The 9,650-nt window shown below is 53.9% G+C and overlaps 4 protein-coding genes across 4 annotated transcripts; 1 reads left to right on the top strand and 3 right to left on the bottom strand.

Moving 5' to 3' along the window:
* Positions 1 to 769: 769 nt before the first annotated feature.
* Positions 770 to 1,211, bottom strand: COCMIDRAFT_90970 (uncharacterized protein; the record flags this gene model as incomplete). The annotated part of the gene is made up of 3 exons (XM_007688185.1): positions 770 to 939; positions 996 to 1,097; positions 1,148 to 1,211. The coding sequence occupies 3 exons, from the start codon at positions 1,209 to 1,211 to the stop codon at positions 770 to 772; spliced, it is 336 nt and encodes a 111-aa protein (XP_007686375.1).
* A 361-nt stretch (positions 1,212 to 1,572) lies between these two features.
* Positions 1,573 to 1,938, bottom strand: COCMIDRAFT_90999 (uncharacterized protein; the record flags this gene model as incomplete). Its single annotated transcript, XM_007688184.1, has 1 exon — positions 1,573 to 1,938. One exon carries the CDS (start codon positions 1,936 to 1,938, stop codon positions 1,573 to 1,575), a length of 366 nt encoding a protein of 121 aa, XP_007686374.1.
* A 1,416-nt stretch (positions 1,939 to 3,354) lies between these two features.
* Positions 3,355 to 4,219, bottom strand: COCMIDRAFT_35332 (uncharacterized protein; the record flags this gene model as incomplete). Its single annotated transcript, XM_007688143.1, has 3 exons — positions 3,355 to 3,730; positions 3,781 to 3,967; positions 4,024 to 4,219. 3 exons carry the CDS (start codon positions 4,217 to 4,219, stop codon positions 3,355 to 3,357), a joined length of 759 nt encoding a protein of 252 aa, XP_007686333.1.
* Positions 4,220 to 4,449: 230 nt separating this feature from the next.
* Positions 4,450 to 8,577, top strand: COCMIDRAFT_3890 (uncharacterized protein; the record flags this gene model as incomplete). The annotated part of the gene is made up of 2 exons (XM_007688112.1): positions 4,450 to 4,602; positions 4,690 to 8,577. The coding sequence occupies 2 exons, from the start codon at positions 4,450 to 4,452 to the stop codon at positions 8,575 to 8,577; spliced, it is 4,041 nt and encodes a 1,346-aa protein (XP_007686302.1).
* Between the last annotated feature and the right edge of the window lie 1,073 nt (positions 8,578 to 9,650).

Below are 9,650 nucleotides of genomic sequence, written 5' to 3'. Positions count from 1 at the left end.
GTTCGATGAGGTGACAGGTAAATGGGAAAAGATATATGGGGGGGAAGGAGTGATTTGGGTGGTTGGTTGGGAAAGGGCAAGGGAGGGGAAGGGGAGAGGACCAAGAGTGGGAAGGCAAGTAAACCCCTGGTTTGCGGGGTATTGGGTGGTAAAGCGTTACGTATGTTTGACGTGAGCGATTTTGTTTGAGGGGAAATAAAAAAAAAGGAGGGTCGGATGTGTGATGTTGATCCGAGGGGCCCGGGGGGGTTTATGTCACTGCGGCGTACATACATATGTACATGACCGACAATCACGTGGGCATGGAGTAAGAAAGAACAAGAGTTTTAGAAGCAGCAAGCAAAATAAATCTCCATACTGCAAAGTTTAGACTAGTGTACACATAGACTTGGTCATGAGCTTCGTGATGTTTTTTTGCCCCTTTCTTTCGCGAGATGGAGAAAAAAAGGGTTGAAGATGGGGAGGAAGAGACGCCCCCAAACATCATGACCGAACAAGTCACAAGCGCTGGAAATGAGACTGAAACTGTGACCGTTCCCTTTATCGCGCAAATGGAACCACACAGATTTGGCTAGCCGAAGACACTGAGATACACACGCACACCCCATGTTCGAGACAGAACTCACGAACCCATTAAAGCCTAGGAAGGATCACATAAAGGAAATTGAAGAGATAGAGAGGGAGGCGGACTGCAAAGCCCGAGCCCAGGAACCTCCGATGATAAGCTTTACTCGGACTCTTCCTCTTCCTCATCAGCAGCCTAGAGTTGTTAGCACGTGATTTTTTTTGGGTTGCAGGGGTTGGGGAGAAGACATACGGTGTAAGCAGCCTTCTCCTGCTCGTAGCGCTTCTTGTCTAGAGCAGCCTTGGCCTCGTATGGCTGACGTTGCTTGTCGTTGAGTGCCTTCCACTTCTCACCGAGAAGCTTGCCGACCTCGCCTGGGCAAAAAAGGTTAGAAACAGAGCGGACAAGGGGTCAAGGAGCATCAGCTTACCGAACTTGATGCCTGGGTTGTCCTCGCGGACCTTCTCGCGCTGCTCGTTGGCGAAGAACATGTAGGCAGAGAGACCACGCTTGGGCGCGTTGGGGTCTGCAGCTGGTTAGCAGGGTAGGAGGAGGAGCAGGAGCACGTGAGTAAAAACTTACCCTTCTTCTTCTTCTCGGTCTTGGTCTTAGGCGCAGCCTTGCGGGTGGTCTTTTCTTTGGGCATGATGTTGGTTGATGTGCTATTGCTGGGGGTTAGCTGGGTGGTGGTTGAGACGAAAGAGAGGGATTTTGGACAGAAAGCAAAACGAGGGAGGCGAGGTGAGCAATGCAGACACGTGTACCACGGGTGAAGGTGGGGAGTAGCGGTGTTGCCTGGCAGAAGCTGGAGATGGTGGTAAAGGCGTGGGCAATGGCAATGGTGGTTGCAGGGCTGGAATGCTGCTATGCGCGTGGAGTGACGCGGTTGCAAAACACCACAACACGACGCGAGGATGCGCGATTTTACGATGATAGAAGGAGCAAGTACTCACCAAAGTTGCCGGATTCAGCAAAATCGAAGGGGTTGATAAAGGTCTGTTTTGCGGTCAGTATGGGATGGGCGTGGAGTGCAGGCGCAGGCGCAGTGATGGCGACGACGAAAGAAATGGAATGCGAAGGTGTCGCCAGAAATGCAGAAAGAGGGCTGGGAGAGGAGCAGAAGGGCGAAATGAGGCGGGAAAACGCGTGCAAAAAGGGTGTTGTTGCGAAAAGGGGTGCTGGTGATGAAGCGACTTTGGCATTTGCAGGCGGGGACGACTCACCAAAGGTTTTGCAGGCCAGAGTTGTATGGGCGGTCTACACTGCGAGGTTTTGGTGAGCACGCAGCGAAAACAGCGAGGGCCGCAAAGGACCCTCACAGCGCGGCCTGGCAGGGCGAGGGCATTAGGTAAGCACGCTTGTTTTGCAGCCATGGCATAGCAGCGCACCCGGACCACCACCCCTCCTTTGTCCACCGGGAGCTGCGCTGCCTCACCGCACCAAGTCTCGCCCGCACGGCACACGCTGCACTCACGCTGCACTGTCTTTTTTTTTCGCCAAAGGGGGGTGAGAGGGACTGCCGCAGCCATGGAAGCGAGGGCGACGATAGTTGCAATGGAATCAGTGACGGCGACGCGAGCAATTCCCTTGTGAAGCCCTCGATGCATCCATCCACCCGTCTGTCTCCATCACGTCTCTCCCCCCCCCCCCCCAGCACCAGTGTGCCAGGCCCGCGCCCTCGCCCAAAACACGCCTGCACCCACCCTCGCAGCGCGCGCGGCCAACACGGACGCGCATCATGCTTGGGCGCCCCCTTCGTCTGCTCTCTCCTGGCGAGTTTCAAGTTTGGTTAGATTGCACGCAGAAGAGCATGGTCTACCATTCGTTGGGCGCATGCGAGGCGGCCCTGGTTGACGTTATCTTCGAATAGCGTGGCGGCCTGCTCTCCTTCCCCGACCACCAGAGGGCACCCAGCCCGGCTCCAAGGCCTCACCAAACCCTCGCTATTACACGAGCTCCACGAACCATCCGAGCTGACTGGCCAGCCTGCCTCATGTGCCCGACCCCGCAGCGTGAGCTTGTCGTGCCCACGGCCTTGGTGACGGCTACCCAGCCTACTATCTGACTCTGCTCTGGCCTGACTATACCTATTATCTCTCTGCCTGCCTTGCCATGTCCTCCGCACCTACGGACGTACTACTATCAATGGCCCTCCCTGTGTATGCGCCTACTTTTGGCCACACCTCTCTCTGCCCATGCCTCTCTTTTTCCTGCCTCGTCAACATGACCACACTCACACTCACACTACACTACACTACACTGCCCCGCCCCTCTTGTGCCAAGTGTCCTCCCTTGCCCCCCTTTGACTCTGCTCCCCAAACACAAAGCGCCGCCTCTTGTCGCCCAGGAGGCCCTATGAGCCACTCCCCCCAGAGAAGCTCGTGGGTGGGCAGGCAGGCAGGCAGGCAAGCCGACATGCGAGGTATGCATGCATGCAGGCACGCCAACGCCTAGACCGGCCCGTCAAAAGGTTCGGCAACGCGCCCCCGTCGCTTCCCCGACCGTAGTCGGCCAGAGGTTGGAGCGAGCCCGCTCCTGCTCCATTCCATCGCTGCCCCCGTTGCCCCATTGCTCCAGCAACCGCCATGACGTCCCTCGGTCAACAAACACCACCCAGCGCGCACATACACCTCTTGACCACAAGACTGCAAACGTTCGTTGGCTACACGCATGCGCTGAGGCAGCCCAGCTCCATTTCAACTTGACAATCACCACACTTCAGCCTGCCCTTGACCCCCGCGCCTGAACCATGCATCATCCTCTATCTATTCTGCCCCATCACCACAAGCTCACCCGTCCTCCTCGTCATCCATCACCAGCTCCGTCAAGCCCTCGTCTGCAGCCCAGTTGATTCCACTCCCCACAATCATGCCTGACAATACCCCCCTGAGCGTCTTCACCCTTCGTCTCGACTCTGCCAGCTGCTTCTCGACAGCATCCACCTGGCTGCGCAACTGCGCGTCTTCGATGTCCTGCACTGATTGCGCCTTCGTTTCTTCGGCCAAAGCAAGCATCGTCTGTGCCAGCTCCCGATTCTTCTGGTTCGCAACCATGTTTCCTTGTTCTGCTGCACTGAGAGCACGTGTGGTAGAAGCAAGTTTGGCGGTTTGAGCACCATGGGTCATGGCGATTGTGTCGTTTTCGGTCACGAGTGGGAGCAGGCGCCTGTAGGCCATTAGACAACCACACACTATGACGGCCAGCCTGAGACCAACTTTTCGGCGAATCGAGTCCGCTCGCCCCCATGGACGGCTTTTAGCACTGGATCCATGACCAGGACGTTGTGCGTGATTCTGTTCCTGATCTCATACTCTACCTTCGCTTCCATAGCCTCGCGCTGCGCTATGGTCAGGCGCTCCTCCACCAAGTCATCTGGGAGCGCCGAGAAGTCATGCGCTTGTGCTACAGTTTGCATTAATCCCCGCCCTGATTAACCCAATTTGACATGTTCAACGTGCCTGCTTGTTGCGCTTGTAGGAGGCTCTGCTGCAGCTCCAGTTCCTTGAGCTGGTCGTAGAGCTGCAGGGCGAGCATCTCAGTCTCGGAGAACGCGAACGCGTCGCTGTGCCTTGTCTGTAGCAAATCCGCGTCGTCGTGCGCATTCTGTGTTTTCGCACCCACGTCGATCATGTCGACATCCCCCCGTGTTGCCATGCTGTCCGATATTGTTTCCGTGTGTTTCCAAGATTGCAGTCGGGACCTGGTTCATCTGACCGAGCCTGTCCTTCATCATGATGCAGTGTCGTGGGGCCCATGCGCAGCTCCCTGCGTGAACATGCTTGGCGGTATTTGGTCCCATGTGCTCACGCTTCAACACTCTACTCTCCATCTTGCCCCTGCTGCTGCCCTGACAAGATTCCAACACGCAAAAAGGGCAGAGCTGGATGTCGCTACAAATTGCTGTAGCTCATACGGGCCAGCGTCTTGACGCTGATCCCGTTGCCTTTACTTCGGTCGATGCGCTCAAGTACTGGATCTCAAGGACTACAGAGATTCCGCCTGAGCAGCAGGTCTTGCTCACAACCCAAGGCAAGCATGTCAAACTACAAGCGTTATTGACAGAGGCAAGTCATATTTTTGCACACGACATCCTCTCCACTGTATGCTAACACGACTATTTGTAGAAGGAGATATTTGTATTTAGTCGCGAGATCTCCAACAACCCGCAGGCTGCCATATCCTCAACGCCTCTACCCGATCACTTCACCCCCGAAGATGCGCCAAATCACCTCGCCAGCAATACAGACCTTGGAGCATGGCAAGCGCTCTTCCAAGCCCGCCGCAACTGGGCGTTTGCGCTTCTCGAGAAGTCACACTCCATGTCACGCATAGCCTCCAAGCACTTTGCCGAGCAAGCAACCATCGAAAGGGCTACACAAGTCGCAGTTGGAAACCATGATGCGCATATCAAGGGGTTGGAGCAAAAGTATAAAGCAGCCAAGGAGTGGTATGATGGGGTAGAGAAGGAAGCGGGAGACAACCTCCGGAGGCTGGACAGGGATTTTGCACAGCTAGGAACAGTTTCCGCTATCCTGAACTTCAAGCGATTTTTGGCCAAGGAAATGCGATCTGCAAAGAATGTACCCAGCAATGTGATTGTTCGTGAGACGCTCCAGGACTTTCTCGATGTCGAGGCGGTCAAGATGGCCACGGCGACTAGCCAGCGCGTACGCGAGGCTTTTGGAAAGCGCATGGACAAGATGAACATGCAGCTAGAGAAGATTGCGGCAGACTACAACGATTTGTTGAAAGCGGTTGGTCAGAGTCAGAGCCGGTCCGTGGTCGACGATACCGAAGAGCCCGTCCGCCTGTACAACGAAATCGACGCAGTAGCAAAAAAGGTCGAATCAGACCTTGAGCATGTAATGGGGCTCGAGGCAAGCTCCAAATCAGTCGCCCAAGTCTCCAAGATGGCTTTGTTGCATACCCGAAATTTCCTGCCAGCCATACAGGAATACAGTGTAGAAATGAGCGATCTCGTGCGACGGGCTGTGGAGCAAAAGAATGCAGCCATCAGAAACTCGGTTGAGAGCATGCAGGGCATCGCCAACATTGAGTCCTTCATAGCAAGCATGGGCGCAGATCTCGAGCAAATCAGCATACCGCACGAAGGGGTTGCAGCCTTTGAGCTTATCTCTCTAGTCGGTCGCCTACCATACGTATACGGCACGCTACTCGTTGAAGCTGTCCGGAGGCGAGAATGGATGGAGAGAATGGAAAGGGATACATCATCACTCGCTGAAGAAATGGCAACTTTCCAGGAGGAAGAAGAGCGGCGGCGTAAGAGATGGTTAAAGCCGATTGCCGATGTTGTTAACCTGGAAGCTGTGCAAGGAGGCGCACTTGGCTTTGAAATGAACGTACAGCCTGAGAAGACGGTATGGCCCACAGTCACCCGCGAAGAGCTCCGGGACTACCTCAAAGACCTGCAAAGACTCGATGGCCAACAATCTGAAGCCGAGGCATTCGCTCATGCTATCAAAGATCTGGACCGTCCTACAAAGCAACAAATCAAGCGTGCAAAGAATTTTAAAATGGGTAGTGTGCATGAGCCGGCTTTTGGTAGAGGTTCACATCTTATGATGAGAGGTGATGATGAGTTGCGCGTGCTGAAGGAAGGCAATGCAAAGCTTGAGGAGGAGCTGAGAGGCTATAAGAGCCGTGTCCGCCGACTAGAAGACCTCGTACATCGCCAAAACACTGTCAGCAGGCTCTCTATAGGTGGTGCTCCTCCGTCATTCAGCATCCCTGATGCAGCGGAACCTTCAACACCGACAACGCGCGTGGCCTCGCCAAGACCGATGGAAGAAAACTCCAGACGTTCCTCCATCTCCTCCAGGCGGCTTTCGACAAACACCGGACAAGAAGATAAGCGTCGCATCCTGCGCCTGGAGCAAGAACTCGCAGCCGAAAAGGAAGCTCGTGCGAAGCTCGAAAATGAAGCTCAGTCACGGAGGGATGAGGACGCCGATCAACAACGTCGATTCGAAGAGGCCATGTCTACCACGAACAACATCATGGAGAACATGCGAGCGCAACAGAAGGAGTTTGCCGAGGAGCGAAAGTCGCTAGAAGATGAGATTCGAGTCTACAAGGCCAGGATTGAGGAGGCTGAAGACGAGTTGGATCGCATTCTTGGTAGTCGCGACAACGAGCGAATTGGTATCGATACCAGAGTACAAGAACTCGTTGCTGAACTAGAGCAGACGCGCAAGGAAGCGACCGAGCAAAAGACTCGCACAGATGAGACTGAAGCACTACAGGCTGAAATCATCAAGCTCAAAGCTGCCAGGACACAAGAACGCGAATCATTAGCTACAGTGTTCAATCATCTTTCGCCAGGCACAAGTGTACCCGATGATCACTCGGCACTTATTGCGCAGCTTGAGGATGTGGCTGTGCGGTCACTGAACTACCAGAAGGAGCTCCAGCAGGCTGTGGCAGTGGCAAAGTCCGACAACGAGAATGCTCATGCCAGGATTGAGGAACAAGAAAACAACTTCAACGTCAAGGCGGCTGAGCACGAGAAGGCAATTGCTTTGGTCCGAGAAGATCTAGATGCAGAAAAGGCAAAGGCAGCCTCGATTACCGCACAACTCGAAGAGGAGAAGAGCCATCTGCATGATCTTCGATCGAAATTCGCTGAGGGCGAAACCGGTTCTGAAGCTCTGCGGAAGCGGGTGGAGGAGGAAGAGGCCAAGGTTGGTCGTCTTCAGACAGAGTTGGCCGAGAAGAACTCCCATGCCAATAGCCTTGATGTCGAGCTTATGCGGGCTGAGAAGAGGTTGCGCAAGCTGGAAGAGGTCGATTCGTCGCGTACCCATCAACGCATGACCCGCGCAAAGGATCTCAGTCAGCGTCTGTACACACAACACGAGCGCCTAGTCCGTCTGCTGGAAGCACTAGGTTTCGTCATTACCCACGAGAATGGCGAAATGGTACTGCAGAGGGCGTCCAAACTTGGCAACAGCACTGTCATGGCCGATGCCAGCGCAGGAATCAGCCGAAGCACAACCACGCCCTCGCCTACTCCCCTGAAGCGCTTCCTAGAAGATATAGGCGATTTACACTTCCTTCAATGGACAGAAGCAATGAGCCCAGAAGAGGAAGACCAGCGCTACCATGAGCTGATTTCCAAGCTGGATCTCTTCAACATTGAGATATTCAGCGATGCTGTGGCCAAGCGCATGCGCGACATGGAGCACACGGCACGAAAGTGGCAAAAGGAAGCACGAGCATACCGTGACAAAGCACACCGATTCCAGGCCGACTCGCACGACAAGATTGCGTATCGTTCCTTCAAGGAAGGTGATCTCGCCCTTTTCTTGCCAACCCGCAACAACGCGCATCGTCCTTGGGCCGCCTTCAATGTCGGAGCGCCGCATTACTTCCTTCGCGAACAAGACACACATCGCTTGGGAGGAAAGGAGTGGCTTGTGGCACGCATATCGAAAGTAGAAGAGCGTGTTGTTGACCTATCCAAAACGCTGGATGGTCCACCTCGGGCATCGTTAGACGATCGCTCTGTTGCTTCGAGCAACGCAGTGTCGTTTGAAGACGACAACCCCTTTGAGCTTTCCGATGGGCTACGCTGGTACCTGCTGGAAGCTACCGAGGAGAAAGCCATGGCACCCGGCACCCCGGGCATCAAAGGCGCCGTGACCGTCAAGAGCAGTCTTGAAACCGGGCAAGGCGAGATGCAAAAGTCAAAGAAAAAGTCCTTGATGGACCCAGCTACACAGCTCGGAAAATCGCTCGATAGCCGTCGCAGCAGTGGCACTAGTAAGAAGAGTGCCCCTCTAGCAGGCAAGAACAATTCCGCAGAAGCCCTCTCGCCAGGCGAGCGCGCAAATTCCACCCCCAACTCCGCCACCGCAACACGAGGCGGGAGCCCCGCCGGCACACATGGCCCCAGCCACTTACGAGAAACCGAGACAAACGGCACAGAACCAGACAAGACGGCCTACGACGGAAACGGAACCAATGTGCGCGACCTACTCTGGGGACCTTAGGTTTTATGGAAACTTCCTGTAAATCTAAGCTCTCCCCCTCTCCAAAGCCATCCCCCCTGGTTGTGTCCACGCCAGCTAACGAAACTCTTTTTTTTGCAAACAGGTATCCACCGTCTCGCAATACCAATCTCCGCGAAAATCCTCTATGCCGACCCTGCTTTCCAGCCTTCGCTCTATGAATAATTCACCTGTCCCGAATAGAGCGGCGAGCCCGACTGATACGCGCACGGCGAGTCCAAGCACCGGTACCCCGAGGAGAGAACCGCATGCGCGGAAGAGTAGTATTTGGGATAGCTTTTTTCAGTATGATATTGAGTATCAGGGGAAAACAGCGAAGAAGTAGGGGGTGGTTGAATGTACTATATGTGTGGGGTTTGATTTAGGGATGAAGAAGGGTTTTTGTTTTTACTTTGTCAACATGGCGTATGTGGATGTTTAAAGGGGGGAGTTATGAAGGGTAGTGGGGTTAAAGCTAAGGAATGGTGCGAGGTTCGATGGGCCGAAGTGATATCATGGAAGTTTTTCTTTTCTTTTTCTGTTGTTACTAGTGTACGTATGGTTACATATGGGGGATTAAGGCATCATGAAGCGATGGAAGTGGGGAAGGTTCTTTATTCTCTTATGTAGTTTATATTCCAGAAATTATTGAGTGGCTATTTATCTCCATCTATTTACCGTTCCCATCTTGGGAAACTTAAAGGCGAGTACAGTAACCATGACTGAACGACATGAAGCATACGCCATGATGTTTTTCCCGTTAAGAATTCGTTCCACGCTCTCTACTCTCCTCTTTCCACCCAACCCCCCCCTCCGCTCATGCTCTTCTTGCATACTCTCTTTTTTTTCTCGTTGCAATTCGAAATTCATATTGGGACGACGTCACTGGCCCCCTTTTACCTAAACTCGCTCTCGACTCGTTTGGCGGAACCTGGTAAAAAAAAACTCATCCACCTCTAGCCTTCTCTTACCCAGAGTTCTCCCATCTATGCCCGAGGTACTCAGGCTCTTGCATCCAACTGCGGGGGCGAGAACTGTCATACGGGTTCAGTCCAGATGGAAATCGTTAGTTGGAT

This window comes from Bipolaris oryzae, assembly GCF_000523455.1.
Source record: "Bipolaris oryzae ATCC 44560 unplaced genomic scaffold scaffold_38, whole genome shotgun sequence".
NCBI classification, from domain to species: Eukaryota; Fungi; Ascomycota; class Dothideomycetes; order Pleosporales; family Pleosporaceae; genus Bipolaris; species Bipolaris oryzae.
The sequence above is the reverse complement of the archived record's forward strand: the minus strand, read 5'-3'. Positions and strand labels throughout refer to the sequence as shown.